Genomic DNA, 17,454 nt, shown 5'->3' on the forward strand with positions numbered 1-17,454 from the left:
TAGGAGAAGGTAAACACTTGCACCGCACCACACCACACTCATCACATAGTCTCACTAAATCTACACCACCAAAATAAACACATAGAAACACAAAAACATTCGCAGAGGCTCTCAATAATAATCTGCTCAAGCAACAGAGACCTCCAAAGCAGAAATGCAAGCAACCTCCACCCCCCAACACAACCCAATTGACACATAGCCAGCAGACTCAGTGTGCCACTCAACCACAGCCAATAAAGCAAAACAACATACCCAACACACTAGTCATAGGTGACTCTATAGTAAGGCACACTGATGTCTCACTGACCAGGCTAAACAAGGAGAAGGTTACTGTCAGCTGCCTGTCTGGTGCCAGGATCCGCCACATAACCCACGCACTCAGGTCACTCCACAACAAGTACAAGTATGACTCTAAGATACAAACTGGATCCGTACTACCAAAAGAAGCACCACAGTGTATCCAACTGCCCAAATAAATCCTGCAAGCACGATGAGTTAACGTAATATTACAAAAAACAAAAAAATCACATAAAGCGCTATTCGTCAGGCCACATAGCCCAACTTCTTCAGATAATTATACAACATAGGCCATACACTATATAGGAAGTAAAAAGTCAGTTGGTTCCTGAATCAGCAGGAATCAGCTTCTCTTAAAAGTGGCAACCACCTTCATTCATTACCTAAAGTATATAGCTTAAACAGTTCTCATCTAACACACTGTTTTAAAGCAATATTTTAAAATAATATTTTTAAAGTAATAGATAAATAGTGTAAAAGATCAGTGTAAAAAATCTAAAACCAATAATTATCTATTATGAAATATTAATGCAATTAAAATTAACAGTGTATGTGTGTATTTATATTTGTTTTGTGTTTTGAGTATAATAAACATTAAAAGCATGTAAATAAAAACATGTAAGTAAAAAACAACAAAACCTGAATTAAAAAGCAGAAAGTCAAATACACTCTAAGACAATAGTATGCATATACCATTTTAAACACAGCATAAAGGTCAACTCCTAACCAAATATTTAAGTTGTAGAATGCACTTAATTGAATACATTTCGTTGATGCCCGGAGGGTAACATGCAAAGGTACGTAATTGCCAACTCAATTCTAATTTCTCTAAGAGCAAGGAAAGAGGCCCTCCTCTAGGGTCATAGGCAATACAATCTATAGCCCTAAAAGTAAAACCATGGGTGGGTGCTTTCATAATGTGTCTGGCCAATGCGTTCTCTAAATTTGTTAGACCTAATAGCGTGTGTGTGTTCATAGACCCTGTCCCTAAGCCTTCTGTCAGTTTTGCCGATATAGAAGGCAGGTCAGGTGTGACACTTAGCCAGGTATACCACTCCCTTGGAGTTGCAATCAAATTTGTACTTTTCAAAACCTCTTGTACTAAATTTTATTTCCTGCTCCATATATTTACAATAGGGGCATGACAAACACTTGTTCATACCTGCATGGTTAAGTGTAACAAAGTTTGAGTACTGACTCTGTCATTGTCCATGTTGGTGTGAACGACCTGAGATGTACCTTCCTTGACTACATGAAAAGAGACATGGAAGAGCTCTCCGATCTTGTAGCCCAGGCAGGTATGACCCTAGCCCCGAGTAGCATTCTGCCATCACCCAGAATGATGCCGCAGTACAAGGACAAAATTATTGACTTCAACAATTGGCTAAGCTTCTGGTGCCATTCTAAAGGGATCCAGTATCTGTCTGCCTGGGATGACATGGTCGACAGACCACAATGCTTTGCCAGAGATGGCCTGCACCTGTCACCCCTGGGATTCCGGATACTGGCTAAGGTTCTTGCCGCCCCTTTAGTGCCATTTTTAGGTAAGGTTCAAATGACAAATTCACCACCGTAACAGGAACAGGCAAGCAAAAATTGAGGGTGATGCTACTCAATGCTAGAAGTCTAAATCTCAAAATGCACTCACTCGAGGCACTCCTTAAAATGGAGAACATCGATATCTGTGCAGTGACTGAGACCTGGTTCAAGGCTCCAGAGAGCACCCCTGCACTACCAGGCTATAACTCATACCACACTTTTCGGCCATGTAACCTGGACCGGAACACCAAAGGCAGAGGTGTGTCCATATTCATTAAGGATATCCACACCTCCAGGCTAGTTGCTCAGCATAATGCAGCCAAGGTTATCCAAGTGCAACTAACTATGGGCAAAACTGCAATCCAAATTGTAGCTTGCTGCAGATCACCCACCATGCCCCAGGATTCCCACTCCTCTTTTCTTGATGTACTGGAAAATCAACCAAACATCCTAATAATGGGCGATTTCAACTACCCCACCATTAAACTACTCATGAACCAACTCCTTCGCTCAACGCTTTCTGGAATTCATAAACTCCAATGCCCTGGATCAACTTATCCACACCCCCACCAGGGCCAACAATATCCTAAATCTAGTCATTACCAATATGAGTGACTGGTGTTCCACACCTGAAGTCAACTCCTCATTGGTCCGATCCGACCATAAGCTAATTACCCTAGATATCCACATCCTGCCTCCACCCCCCATTAAGGAAACCATGGTAAAAGAATTCTCCAAAGTCAACTTCATGCTTCTTAGGATAGAAGTGGTGAACTTCATGACACCCATGCAGATGGACAATGCAGTTACGACTACTGAATCCTACACAATTGCACTTTATAAGCACTTACATGAGAATGATGAGACCTTGGGACACAGGTGGACAGTAGTCTCTCCTTTGATAATCACATCGCCACAGTAGTCAGGAAATCCTTCTACATGGCACACCTCATCACAAAAGGTTTCTCATCCAGAAAAAAAAGAGGTCATTGTTCCCCTCTACTCATCACTCATTATCACTCATTAGACCCATTATAGTGTACAGCGCCCCTTTTGGTGTGTACCTCACAAAACCTCTACAACAACTGGAAAGGCCACAGAAATACCTCACAAAGAGGATTACCGGCCTCAAACAGATGTCCTACGCAGACCATCTCAAAAAACTCCAGCTGTACTCTGTCGCATATCACCTACTCAGAGGTGATCTCTGCCTAACATACAAAGCTATGTCAAACCCAGAGCTGTTGGACATGCTCCACTTAAAGAAATCCCAATCCCTCCGAGCTACACGCTCTTGGGACCTAAACCTTGTCACCACAATAAACAGAACATGCCGGAGGGATAGATTCCTGTCCCAGAGACTTCCCATACTCTGGAATAAATTACATACATATATATATAGGGGTCTACTTTCATAGACCAAAGCGCCACGTCACCGACACCCGGAAGACCGAGACGGAACGACCAAACAGGTAGGTTACTGAAAACGCAATATCCCGACAGCTGAGAGACCGACAATGGCAGCTTGTGAGCGCGATACGGTAAGTGTGCGAAAGTGAAAGTTTTAGGATTGGGGAGCGGACAGGTAAGTGTACGATAGTGAGGGATTTTAGGTTAGGGTGTGGGAAAGGTGAGTGTGCGGTGGTGTCGGACCAAGGGTTCTGGTGAGGTAAGTGTGTGGAAGTGATGTAGAGCAGTGTAGGGAAGTGTTAAGTGTGTCAGGGTTAGAATGCGGGTGGAGTGAGTATGCGATAGTGACGGGCTGAATGTTTTAGGGTGGGTTAAGTGAGTTAGGGTTAGGGTTCAGGTAGGGTAAGTGTGCGATAGTGACGGTGTTGAGGTCTAGGGGTGGGTTAAGTGAGTTAGGATTAGGGTGCAGGTAGGGTGAGTGCGCGATAGTGACGGTGTTGAGGTTTAGGGGTGTGTTAAGTGAGTTAGGGTTAGGGTGCGGGTTGGGTAAGTGTGCAGTAGTGTCGGACGTTAGGGTTAGGGTTTAGGTTAAGGTTAGTGGATATGTTGTTGTGTGTAATGTGTAGTTGACGTTTTTTGTGTCGGTGTTGTGGTGTTCGGTATTTTGAGTTGTTGGTGTGGTGTGTTTTCGGTTGTTTGGGGTCGGTAACTTGTGTGTCGGCGATTCGTACGTTCGGTCTATGAAAGTAGACCTATATATAGATAGATATATCTCAAACAAAGCTACCCATTAGCACTCTTCAAGAAAAGTCTTGATGATTGGATGGGAAATAGGAAATTCACCCCGGGGATCACCTCTGTGGCTTTGCTCGATAGTGGCACAGGAAAATAATTTTCTTGGGTGGCAAAAGCCAGGATACCTTTTTGGCTAGGCTTGTATAGGCCCCAGGGCCGATAGCCTAGTACCTACCTATGAACCTATAATAGAACTGGAACCTGGACAACTGGATGGGAAACAGAAAATATATCCCTGGGATCCCACTTGTGTCCCTGCTGGACAGGGAAAACAGGTGCTGACATTGTGGGAACATGGGTGAAATTCTTGGCTGGGCTTATAAGGGCCTCCGGGCCAGTATCCTAATACCATGAACCTATAAACTAAATAATGACATACATTTCAGTTTCAGACTTCCTATCCTTCAGAAAATACATACACAAATCCTGCTATTCTAACAACTTTCTAAGTTTATAAGAGCAATATTTCAAATCCATCCCTATTTTGGGGACTTTGTCCAGATTTTTTGTGATTAGAGACTGAGCAGTATGGACAGAGCTAAATGTAAGTGGCCGATTTTTAATTAGTATTCTAACAAAAAGTTAATAAGATACAAGTTTTTGTATCTGAATACGCTTTCTGAACAGTGCAAGTTTAAAACTGTGTTGTCTTATCTGTAATCTTTTGTAATTTAAGCAGCAAAGCTGACACTTGGAGGCAGGACAAAAATATGTGGCAAAATTAGGAATGGTCTGTAATATCAGGGGCATCTGAGAGGAGTGATAATGTGGCAAGCACACAATAGCATGATCATCAAGTTTGCATATCTGGTTCTGCTCCATTTAACATTGTAGTGCACGACTGCTATAATCACAGAGAGACCATATCCTTAATTAAGAGGGAGTATTCTTTTGCTTGGCATGGTACAGGGCACTGATGTTAGATACAGCCTTATAAGTAGTTAGTAGATAGTTGATGTTAGGTAGGGTTTTGTCAGTTGTGGTTGTTAAGGTAAAAAGTTGTTTAGGTGGATGCCGTGAAGTGGGTTAACCACCCAGTGGGTATTGCCAAAGCTATTATTTATTTTATTTATGTATGTTTGTTTATTTATTTATTTATTCTCTATCCCAAAAGAGCCATTGCTACTGTATTCATGAAATTGATGGTGAGGTGCTGTTTGTGTCAGCCTTTGATGGATCTAGGCCATATTGCTTGAGAACATCAATAGCTTGGTCAGTGGACTAAATCTTCCATTTGTTTGCATGTAATGAAGCTGATGCATCTAGTTGAAGGACTTCAGATGTATTTGTGGGTGTAATAATGTAAAAGGAGTATGAAGATGTAGTATAGATTCATAGGTAGGTACTAGGCTATCTGCCCGAAGGCATTTATAAGCCTATCCAGAATGTGTTGGCTTTCGCCACCGCCTTAGATTAGTTCCCTGTGCTTCTGTCCAGCAGAGCCACTGAAGTGATCCCCGAGGTAAACTTTCTGTTTCCCATCCATTCGTCAAGATTTCTTTTGAAGAGTGTTAGTAAGGAGCTCTGCCTAATGTAGATTGGGATCTTGTTCCAAAGCATGGGAAGTCTCTGGGACAGGAATCTATCCCTCCAGCATGTCCTATTTATTGTTGTGGTGAGGTTTAGATCCCTAGAGCATGTGGCTCGCGGGGATAAGGTTTTCTTTAGGTGGAGCATGTCCATCAATTCTGGGTTGGACATGGCCTTGTATGTCAGGCAGAGTATGCAACCGAGTACAACTGTAATTTCTTCAGTCGAGCTGCATAGGGCATCTGTTTTAGGCCAGTGATCCTCTTGGTGAGGTACTTCTGTGGTCTTTCCAGCTGTTGCAGGTGTCTTGTAAGGTACATCCCAAATGGGGCTTTGTACTCCATGATGGGTCTGATGAGTGATGAGTAGAGGGGCACAATGACCTCTTTTTTTTATCTGGATGCGAACCCTTTTGTGATTAGGTGGGCCACGTAGAAGGATTTTCTAACCACTTTGGCAATGTGATTTATCAAAGGTGAGATTACTATCTACTTGGGTCCCCAGATCCCTTATTACGTCTTCCGTACTTGGGGGACTACCACCTATGTGGTAGTTTGTGGGTACTTTGTTTTTTCCAAAGGGGATGACTATGCACTTTTTGGCATTTAGCTTGAGGCCATGATTTTGACACCAGGTATCCGTCTCAGTGAGATCCTTTTGGAGGATGTCTGTGTCAGCCGGAGAGTCAGTTATAGCCCCTAGTTTGCAGTCGTCTGTGAACTTGGTCAGCCATAGTCCTCCTGTGCTTGCCTGTACCTCTGAGAAGTATATGCCGAACAGGAGGGGTCCTAGGACTGAGCCCTGGGGAACTCTACTTGTAACCGATTTAGAGTCGGACCTAGCTCCCACAACTCTCACCATGTGGGTTCTGTCTGTGACCCAGTTCGCAACCCATCTTGTGATGTAGGAGTTTGTTCAGACTGGTGAGCTTGTCTGTAATACCAGAATGGGGAATGGTGTCGAAGGCCTTTGCAAGGTCTAGGTAGACTGTGTGTACCACCATTCCCTCATGTATAGCCTTGATAACTGTCTCAAAGAAGTCCACCAGGTTTAGGAGGCATGATCTGCCCTTAACAAAGCCGAACTGGGTAGAGTCCAGTGTTTGGAGGTTCCCAGTGTCTCTGTTAATGAGTTCCATGATGATGCGCTCCATAGCCTTGCAGACCAAGCTAGTCAGGCTTATAGGGCGATAGTTCCTGGGGTCTGTTGTGGCTCCACATTTGTGGAGCGGAATAACCGTTGCTGTGCACCACTGTATGGTTACGTAGCTTGTGGAGAGGCTGAGTCTGAACAGTGTGTTTAGGTGAGTGGTTAGCTCATCTTTTTGCTCATGTAGGACGCAGCCTGGGACACCGTCCGGTCCCATTGATGCTGTGTGTTTGGCTTTGGAGAGGGCTGCTTTAACCTGAGTGTCTGTGATTTCAGGGACTCTACATTCTTCTGGTATGGTTATGGGCCCTTTAGGGGGAGAGAGGGGGGGGTGAAGTTTGCGCTGAACCTGTCTGCCAGGATGTTGGCGATATCGGTCGGTTCAGTGTATTTTGTGCCATTCTGCACTAACTCTGAGCAGATCTGAGCATTGCCACTTAGATTATTGACATAGCTAAATAATGCCTTGTGGTTATCTTTGGAGTCCTTGGCAATTTTTCTTTCAAAGCTCGCCTTGGATTATTTTATGAGGGATCATAGTTTTGTGCTGATACTGATCAGAGATGTCTTCCCTTCTTGGGATTTTACACTTTTCTGTACTAGTTTCCTCCTCCTATTGTATAGCTTGTCCAGACTGGTTTCCTTTTCTTGGAGGAGTGAGTCTTGGTTTTGCTTGGGATGGCATGATCCATGCATTCTTGTAATTGCCCATAGAATGCATTAGTAAAGGATTTTGCAGCTTGGACAGCATTATCCTTCAGCATGAGGGCTTTGAAGCTTTCCACCTCGGTCTTAAGTAACATGAAGTTTGCTTTTGAAAAGATTTTCACTGTGGTTTTCTTGTCCGGGGGTGGGGGCGGAATGTGGATATCCAAAGTGATTTGTTTATGGTCAGATCTAACCATCGAGGGGTTGACCTCTGGTGTGGAACACCAGTCGCCCATGTTGGTGATGACCAGGTCCAATATGTTGTCACCTCTGGTGGGAGTGTTGACCAGTTGAACCAGGGCGTTTGAGTTTATAAATTCTAGGAAATGTTGGGCAAGGGAGTTAGTACTTGAGTAGATCTCCCAGTTAATGTTTGGGTAATTGAAATCACCCAATATTAGGGTGTTTGGTAGGACCTTTGTTTCCTAGTGTTTCCAGAAACGTGGAATGGGAGTCCAAGGACATGGTGGTTGATCTGTAGCAAGCTACAATTTGAATTGCAGTTTTGCGCATTAGTTGCACGTGGATGATCTCTGCATGTGATATGCCCGTGACTGTGGGGGCATTTTGAGTTTGACTGCCTCAGTTTCACTCTGAAAGAGCAGTTGTCTGGTAACTACGTAGCCAACTGAGTCTAAGATTGTTTAGAACATGAACGCTTAACTTGTTAAGCAGTTTGTAATGCTAGAACAAGCCAAACATTTTAGACTGATTAGGAGATACTGCCTCTGTTGTTTTTCCTTTTTTCATATCAGACAAATTTGCTTAACAGATTTGTTTGGAGAGCAGAGTCTTGTTAGTTGTGTGCACAGAAACTTTGCAGGGATAGTTAACACTAAAAACAAAGTTGTTTACAATAGTTATGGTTGTTGTGTCTTTTGGCTTTTCCCGGTTAGGAGTCGCCACAGCGGAACTCCGGTCCGCTAATGATTGGTAGTTGATTTTTACGTGCCAAGTTACCAGCCCTGACGCACAACCTTCAACGAAGGTACGCCCATTCATGCATATCACCACGCAGAAGACGCTCTAGCTGAGAATCGAACCAGACAGCGTCTTACTGTGAGGCGACAACGCTACCGCAGCACCACCACAGCTACAATAGTTATGGTATATACTTAAAATCTATTTTGAATCTCAATATTTCAGAGCTACCAGCAGGATAATAAGCAGGGAAAGAGGACAGTCATGCTAGAAGTATTATGCTGTTAGAACATTTCATGGTGACTGGTTTGCTGAAGGTAATATGCTGTTTGATAGCAAATGTCAAGGTTAACTATTGTTCCTAAAGCATGTTTTTGTTTGTAAAAATGTACATCAAAGGCCTTTTTGTACTCTGTAAGAGATTCCTGGCTTCTTAATTCGGGAGAGAGTCGGTTTACTTAATGCTGGGCCTAGTTAATAGGAGGTAAGTTCTCTAGAAGCTGTTTTATATGGAGGTGTGCTTAATGTGATAGCTTTCCACTGGGTACTTATTGGGGAGTAAGCCTGTTCTTGAATGGGTAATTTCCTTCTCAAATGTATGTAATGGCCACTGTTCAGTTTATTGTGAGTACTAGTACCAACTCTTGGTGACTGAAAACCATTTTAGGTATGTAGGAAGTTACATTGCTGAGATCTGCTGTTGCAAAGTGGGGAAGACTATCTAAAACCTTTGAGAATTTTGTGGTAAGTGAAACGTAATCCGAGGAAAACCGTATTCTGGTTAAGGGAGAACATATTAGTAGAGTTTAAGCTGAGTTAGTATTGTGCATGTTAAACAAGGTACAGGGTTAAAACCTAGGTATTGTATTCAGAAACAAGGTGAATGATGGTATTGGTAGTAAGAAAAAGACAAGAGATTTTGAGGGGCTGTAAATAGCATGAAGTAATTTTTTTGTGGCTAATTATCACCTTCTAATCAGCCCGGTTGCATGTCTTAAAAGACTGCTCTCTGGAGAACAGAGGGGCATTTACTGGTTTGTAATAGAAGGAAGTCATCTGTGTATAGTATGACATTAAGAGATTGGCACTTTTGTCTCGCATTTGCATTGTAACACAGTGTGGGATAGTTTTGATGATTTCAGTTTTAGGTTCAGTGACCTAAAGGTTCTGAATGCCACACAGTCGTGCTTGTATGTAGGTGCAGTTTATAAAATTCTTAACTGTTCGTGCTGTTTTGATTTTACAGAACCTAATGAAGATTGCTGCACAGAACCTTGTACAGAACACCAATATTGACAATGGGCAGTAAGTAATATCTAGAGTACATCATCTGATTTTAAAGTACAACAAATCATGATATTGCTGGTGCATACAATTAGTTGTTGGCAATACTGTCAAATTAGTGAAGGCAAAGAAATAGAAAGTGTTTCACATCTGTTATGTAAAATGTACAGTGCTGTTAAGGTAAATGGCATCGCTGGTAGAAAACGTTCATGTGATTACAGAGCTGTGTAGTGTTTTCTTCAATTAACAGAAAATCAGGGAGGTGACTGGATGAATGCCAGGTGCTACAAATGTTGTTGTCCTTTAAAATTCAGATACATCTCTTATTCTAATAAAACCTTTGATTTGGTTATATGCAAAGCAAAATGTAACCATGAGGGGATACTAGTCTATAATTACATTGATGCTGCTGTGGGGTTCTTCAGCTGTGTTATTCTGCTGTTGTCACCCAAGTCTGATTTTCCTAGAGACTGACTTTCTCCATTTTAATTTTTCTGAAGTTTGACTGCACCTGATCTTTTGAGTCATGCTAGAGAGGGAGCCCTTAAGACAATTTAAACACAATGGACTGTTGATTTTCCATTTCTCAACTTTCCTGGCTCTGCTAATCAAGGCTGGAGTCACCCTGGTTACTTCTGGTAGCCCTGTGTTTCTGTACATCCTCTTTATGCGGACATTACAGAAACTCTAAAGCAAGCCTGGATTCCTTTAGGTTTGAATAATGTAGTTATGTAGCATGAGAACACATTTTTATTCAGCCTGATGCTTGTTACATTTTTCATAAGCTGTTATCTTAGTACGGGCAGACTAGAAAGCACTTTGCAGTCAAATCACATAGAAGTAAACAAGTACTCTTCATTGTGTCTTGATCTTCTGTACATGTTTATGCCAAAGTTGGCCTGATGGTGAGTGCCAGTTTGATGTGATGTCTTTCTCCACTACTGTACTTTGTTTCCACTTCAACCCGACTTACTAACTCTAGAATATTTCATGTTGTATTTCTGCATTTAATTACAGTCTCAGTGCTGTTAGTTACCAGACTCTGAGTGACTGAAAACAGTGTCAGTATTTTTTACTTACTCTTTGTATCAGTTGACATCAGCTAAAAGACTTTACAGACAGTAGTTACATTGAAGGCTTTTGCAGTGTATTCAAAAGTTAGTTCTTGAGGAAACTTCCACATTGCATATCCCTCTGTTTTAATTGGGCATTGGGTTTACCAGTGCTGTTCCATTGTCTGTGAGTCAGTTGGCATCAAAGGCAGCTTCTAATGTTACATATTGTTTTCCTTAGTTTGCTACAGTTAAATTGATAACTGCAGCACTTCACTGGCTGTACATAATATGAGCATTTGTCTGTTTATATATAGTGTTGTATCATCACCAATCCCTACAATATCAAATTCCCAACTATCTAGACTAAGTACTGCAAACCAAATAAAAAAAAAATGAATGAATACTTGGATATTATGAATACAAAAAGGTGGCAATAAAGCTGAGATACTTTAAAATCCCCTAAGAGCTCAGAAATGTGTAGTGGGAAGATGAAGTTCAAAGAGCAGGGGTAGGGGAAACCTTTTGATCAGCACCAAGGTAAACTGAGTAGAAACCCAAAAATAATTCTCAAATTAGTGGCATTAATCAAGAATGAAGTAGTTTACTGGAAATGTGTTTAATTGTATGCAGCTGCCCCAGATTTAACAGAATTACCAGGAAGGTTTAGTCTAATTATTTGGATTTCTTGGAAGGGTGGTTTCCCTTTGCAGTTTTGGAAATTTTTGCAAGTTTGATTGCTGTTTAATTCTGTTTTGAAGGGGCATAAGGTAATACATTCATGATAGTAAGCAATCATTTGAGTTAAACCTAAAGAAGGGTGACAGCTAGCCATTGGTCTTGTAGATCTATCTCCATTTTAAATACTGACCCCAGCCTATTTGTGGGACTTTAATATCCTGCTCAAACCCTCATTGATCTGTATAAGAAAGGCAAACTTCTTCAGTGGCATTATCCATCAGCAGTGTAGTTTAATGATATCCAAAAAGTTGTAATAATGAGTCTAGAAGCATTAAAGTACAGAAGAAGTAATTAGGGACCTGGGGACCCAAGTTGATAGCAATCTCTCATTTGACAACCACGTGGCCAAAGTGGTTAGAAAAACATTTTATATAGCCCACCTAATCATGAAGGGATTCACATCTAGATCAGGGGACGTCATCGTGCCTCTTTACTCATCCCTCATCAGGCCCATAATTGAGTACAATGCCAGTTTTGGGATGTACCTTACGGACACCTGCAGCAACTGGAAAGACCCCAAAAGTACCTCACCAAGAGGATCAAAGGGCTCAAACAGATGCCATATGCTGCCGGTTAAAGAAACTCCAGCTCTACTCAGTGGCATACCGCCTGTTCAGATGCGATCTGTGCCTGGCGTATAAAGCCATGTCCAACCCGGAATTAATGGACATGCTGCACCTTAGAAAATCCAAATCCCATCGAGCTCTGGCTCGAGAGACTTGAACCTCAGCACTGAAATAAATAGGACATGCTGGAGGGACAGATTCATAACCCAGAGGCTCCCTTCACTCTGGAATAAAATCCCAGTCCAGGTTAGGCAGAGTTCCTCATTGACTCTCTTCAAGAGGAATCTTGATGAGTGGATGGGAGATCGTAGGTTTACCCCGGGTATCACTTCTGTGTCACTGTTACAGAGGCACAGTATACTAACCTTGAAAAAGGGCATAGCAAAATAAATTTAAAATGGGTGGTGAAAGCCAAACACATTCTGGCTAGGCTTATAAATGCCCTAGGGCAGATAGCCTAGTATGAACCTATGAACCTATAAAGACGTACAAGTGAAATGACACTAACTTGATGAAGTTCTGAAAAAAAATCACTTCTTGATTTTAAATTTTACTACATATGAGGATTGTATTCCAGAGTAAAATTTGTGTGAAGAGCTCATTGAAATGTTGAGTAGGTAAGTCTCAGGGTTGTGTTTTGTTGTTTTTTTATTTGCAATATGTTTTAGATCCTCTGACTGCACTTGTTAGTGTCTCGTATGGTTGATCACTGCATTACAAATTAAACTGAAGTCACTAAAATGCCTGTATATGTTATGCATGTGTATACATAATAGTGCTGTGCTTGTTTTTAATGAAGTTGCATGTTTGTTTGAAACCTGCACTGAATCTTGACATTTCTGAACTTATCTTCATTCAAAACAGTCTGTGTTTCTTAGTATCACCTGAAACTTGACTATGGTTCCCATTTATGTTAAGATTGCTTTTCTGTAGATGATTTTCTCTGCTGAGCAACAAGAGGAAGATTTAGTAAACGTTCACGTCAAATACATTTAAGTGTTAAGCTTGACTATAAAGTAAATAAAACAAAAGATTTGACTTTAACATGATGGCTGGCTTGTAATTCACTTTCCCCTTATCTTTGGGGATATTTAAACTCCAATATCTGGAGATATACACAATGGTCTTTCTGAACCTCTCTGAAAGTGAGAAGATTCTTATGGATTTAAAAAGATGGAAGCTAATTGGGCCAAACAAATCTAGTAATAATGTTCATAGTTTCATTTATACAGGTCAGTTTTGAAACCCCCCCCCCCAAGAATGTCTGTGATTAGTAGTTTTTCTTTTTTTTAAGGCAGTTCAGGACTTTATATGGGAAGGCAAATGCTTCAAGGAAAACTCCACCCACTCTTACAGTTCAACTCCATCCTTGGGTTGCTTTTCTCCCTACAGTCTTCTTAAGATTGGTAGTAGAGTTTTATGGTGTTTAGTTGCCAGCCCAGTGCCCAACCTTCCACAGAAGGTACACGCACGCACCTAGGGCCAATTTAGTGTCCAAACCACATATAGTATGTCTTTGGGATGTGGGAGGAAACCAGAGCACCTGGAGGAAACCCACGTGACTCGGGGATTATTACAAAGAGAAGGAGAACTTAACACTCTCTCTTTCATAGCAAAACAAAGCAGTTTAGATCAGTCAGGGGTTGAAAAGCAGTGGTCACCTCTTCTGACAAACTTACACAAGCAGCAACACAGTATTGAAATGCTAAGCTTTAAATGTTTATTATAGTTAATGTAACTTAAATGTGTTATCAGAGAAAAGTAATAAGAAAAATGTTTTTCTCGGAAGTATCAACACATTTATCACAACCCCCCACCCCCCAAACAGAGTACAGAATTGCAAAAAGAGACAGGGGGACTCATGTTTGCTTTTTGTGACATCTTTGCAGATGGGATGCATATCTGGTGCACACATCTATAGTAAGTCACTCCTACTGACTGAGTCAGTCCTTACAGTGGTAGTTTGCATTAACATTTTCCAATCCACAAAAGAAATATGACCATTAATGGCAATCATAATATACAGCTGAACATACTTTTAACATCATTTGCTATGTGTCCTTGCATCAAAAACCATTAAGAAAAGGAAATCAGAAGTACTTTAACTGTGTTTAAATAAGCATGTGTGTGTGTCTGTGTAATATGTATACGTAATGTGTGTGCATAATATGTATATGTAATGTGTGTGTGTAATATGTAATTGTGTGTGTGTAATATGTAATTGTGTGTGTGTAATATGTAATTGTGTGTGTGTAATATGTAATTGTGTGTGTGTAATATGTATATGTAATGTCTGTGTAATATGTATATGCAATGTCTGTCTAATATGTATATGTAATTTGTGTGTAATATGTGTATATGTAATTGTGTGTAATATGTATATGTAATTGTGTGTGTGTGTGTGTGTGTAATATGTATATGTAATTGTGTGTGTGTAATATACACACACCTGATACACTTGTAATAGGTGACTCTATCGTCAGGCACACTGACGTCCCGCTCACCAGGCTGAACAAGGAGAGGGTCACTGTGAGCAGCCTGTCGGGCGCTAGGATCCGCCACATAACACAAGCACTCGGGTCACTCCAAGGCAAGTACAAATATGACTCAGTCATTGTCCATGCTGGTGTGAATGACCTGAGACGTACCTCCCTGGACTACATGAAAAGAGACATAAAGGAGTTCTCTGAGCATGTAGCCCAGGGCGGTATCGCCCTGACCGAGTAGCATCTTACCCTCACCAAGAATGATGCCACAATATGAAGACAAGATGATCAATTTCAACAATTGGCTTAAGTACTGGTGTCATTCAAAGGGGATCCAATGCCTGTCAGCTTGGGATGATATGCTCGACAAGCCACGATGCTTCGCTAGGGACGGCTTGCACCTGTCACCCCTGGGCTTTCGGATATTGGCAAAGGCTCTTGCTACCCTCATAGTGCCTTTTTTAGGCAAGGCTCAAAAGACAAACCCACCTCCATAGGTATCACAAGGGATAAGAAACTAAGAGTAATGCTACTCAACGCCAGAAGTCTAAACCTCAAGATGCACGCACTTGAAACTTTCCTTAGCATGGAGAACATCGATATCTGTGCAGTAACAGAAACCTGGTTCTGGGCTCCCGAGAGCACCCCAGCACTACCAGGTTATACCTCATACTATGCTTTTAGGCCCCAAAACTTGGACCGAACCACAAAAGGAGGGGGAGTATCGATATTCATCAAAGATACCCACACCTCCAGGTTGGTGGCAAAGCATGAAGCATCAGAGACTATCCATGTGCAACTAACAGTGGGTAAAACTGCCTTCCAGTTTATAGCCTGCTACAGACCACCCTCCCAAACCCAGGAACCCCACTCGGCCTTCCTGAGAACACTGGAAAATATGAAGGCCTCTCCAAACACCTTTATATTGGGCGACTTCAACTACCCAAACATAGACTGGGAGCATTACTCTAGCTCCAACACCCTAGCCGAAAGGTTCCTAGAATTTATAAACTCAAATGCTATGGATAAACTTGTTACCACTCCCACAAGAGGGGAAAACATACTGGACCTGATCATCACCAACATGGGGACTCTATGCTCCAGACCAGAAGTGTATCCCTCACTGGTAACATCAGACCATAAACTAATCTCACTGGATATTCACATCCCGACCCCACCCCCTGCCCAGAAAACTACAGTGAAAAACTTCTCTAAAGCAAATTTCACACTCCTCAAAACTGAGGTGGAATCCTTCAAAGCCCCCGGGCCTGTGGAAAATCTGGCCCAGACCGCAGAATCCTTTATAAGCATTCTATGAACACCTTCAGGAATGCATGGATCATCGATCGAAAATAAAACCAAGAGCCAATCGTCCAAAGGCAGACGTCCTGTCTGGTGGACCCCAGCCATAAACAAACTATACAATAGAAGGAGGAAGCTACTAAATGATAGAGCAAAATCCCAAAAAGGGAAGGCATCACTGATCAGTATTAGCAAAAACTACGGGCACACATAAAATTGTCTAAGGCCAGCTTTGAGAGAAAAATTGCACAGGACACTAAGGATAATCACAAGGCTTTCTTTAGTTATGTTAGGAACCTGGGTGGTAATTCCCAGGTATGCTCAGAATTAGTCCAAAATGACAAAAAATACACCGAACCCACAGACATTGCCAACATCCTAGCTGACAGGTTCAGCGCAAACTCCCCCCTCCCACCAAAAGGGCAAATATCAATCCCAGCAGAGTGCTGCCCCCCCCCTGACATCTCAGATGCTCAGGTAAGAGCCGCCCTCTCCAAAGCAAAAAACACAGCATCAATGGGACCAGATGGTGTCCCGGGCTGCGTCCTACATGAACTCCAAGAAGAGCTAAACCCAAACATAAAACTACTGTTCAATCTCAGCCTTACTACAGGATATGTGCCCAAAGAGTGGCGTACAGTAACAGTGGTCCCTCTCCATAAAGGTGGTGCCTCAATGGATCCTGGAAACTATCGCCCCATAAGTCTGACTAGCTTGGTCTACAAAGCTATGGAAAGGATCATCATGGACCTCATAAATAAAGATATTGGGGACCTACAAACACTAGATCCTACCCAGTTCGGCTTTAAGGGCAGATCCTGCCTCTTAAACCTGGTTGATTTCTTTGAAACGGTCACCAAGGCCATTGACGAGGGGAAGGTGGTCCACACAGCCTACCTGGACCTCGCAAAAGCCTTCAATACGATACCCCACTCGGGCATTATAGATAAGCTCACCAGCTTAAATATAAACCCCTATGTCACTAGATGGATTGCAAACTGGCTCAAGGACAGAACCCACATGGTTAGAATTGCTGGAGCCATGTTAGACTCCAAACCAGTTACAAGTGGTGTCCCACAAGGCTCAGTCCTGGGACTTCTCTTGTTCGGTAAATATTTCTCGGAGGTACAGGCCAACACAGAAGGACTGTGGCTGACCAAGTTCGCAGATGACTGCAAACTGGGCGCCATAATCGACTCTCCAGCCGACACAAGCATCCTCCAAAAGGGCCTCATAGAAACAGGCAACTGGTGCCAGAGCCATGGCCTCAAGCTAAATGCCAAAAAGTGTATAGTCATCCCCTTTGGCAAAAACAAAGTGCCCACAAATTACCACATAGGTGGTAATCCATTAAGTACAGAAGAAGTAATTAGGGACCTGGGGACCCAAGTTGATAGCAATCTCTCATTTGACAACCACGTGGCCAAAGTGGTTAGAAAAACATTTTATATAGCCCACCTAATCATGAAGGGATTCACATCCAGATCAGGGGACGTCATAGTGCCTCTTTACTCCTCCCTCATCAGGCCCATAATTGAGTACAATGCCCCTTTTGGGATGTACCTTACCAGACACCTGCAGCAACTGGAAAGACCCCAAAAGTACCTCACCAAGAAGATCAAAGGGCTCAAACAGATGCCATATGCTGCCTGGCTAAAGAAACTCAAGCTCTAC

At 42.2% G+C, this 17,454-nt stretch overlaps 1 protein-coding gene across 2 annotated transcripts in view; it reads left to right on the plus strand.

Moving 5' to 3' along the window:
* The window catches only part of MED29 (mediator complex subunit 29), a 239,683-nt gene that overhangs the window by 11,547 nt on the left and 210,682 nt on the right, over positions 1-17,454 (plus strand). For both annotated transcript variants that reach the window (XM_044062119.1, XM_044062127.1), the window contains exon 2: positions 9,596-9,654. In XM_044062119.1, the coding sequence (XP_043918054.1) occupies positions 9,596-9,654 (59 nt within the window). The remainder of the gene's footprint in view (positions 1-9,595; positions 9,655-17,454) is intronic.

This window comes from Protopterus annectens, chromosome 1.part0, assembly GCF_019279795.1.
Source record: "Protopterus annectens isolate FY-2018-M chromosome 1.part0, PAN1.0, whole genome shotgun sequence".
NCBI classification, from domain to species: domain Eukaryota; kingdom Metazoa; phylum Chordata; order Ceratodontiformes; family Protopteridae; genus Protopterus; species Protopterus annectens.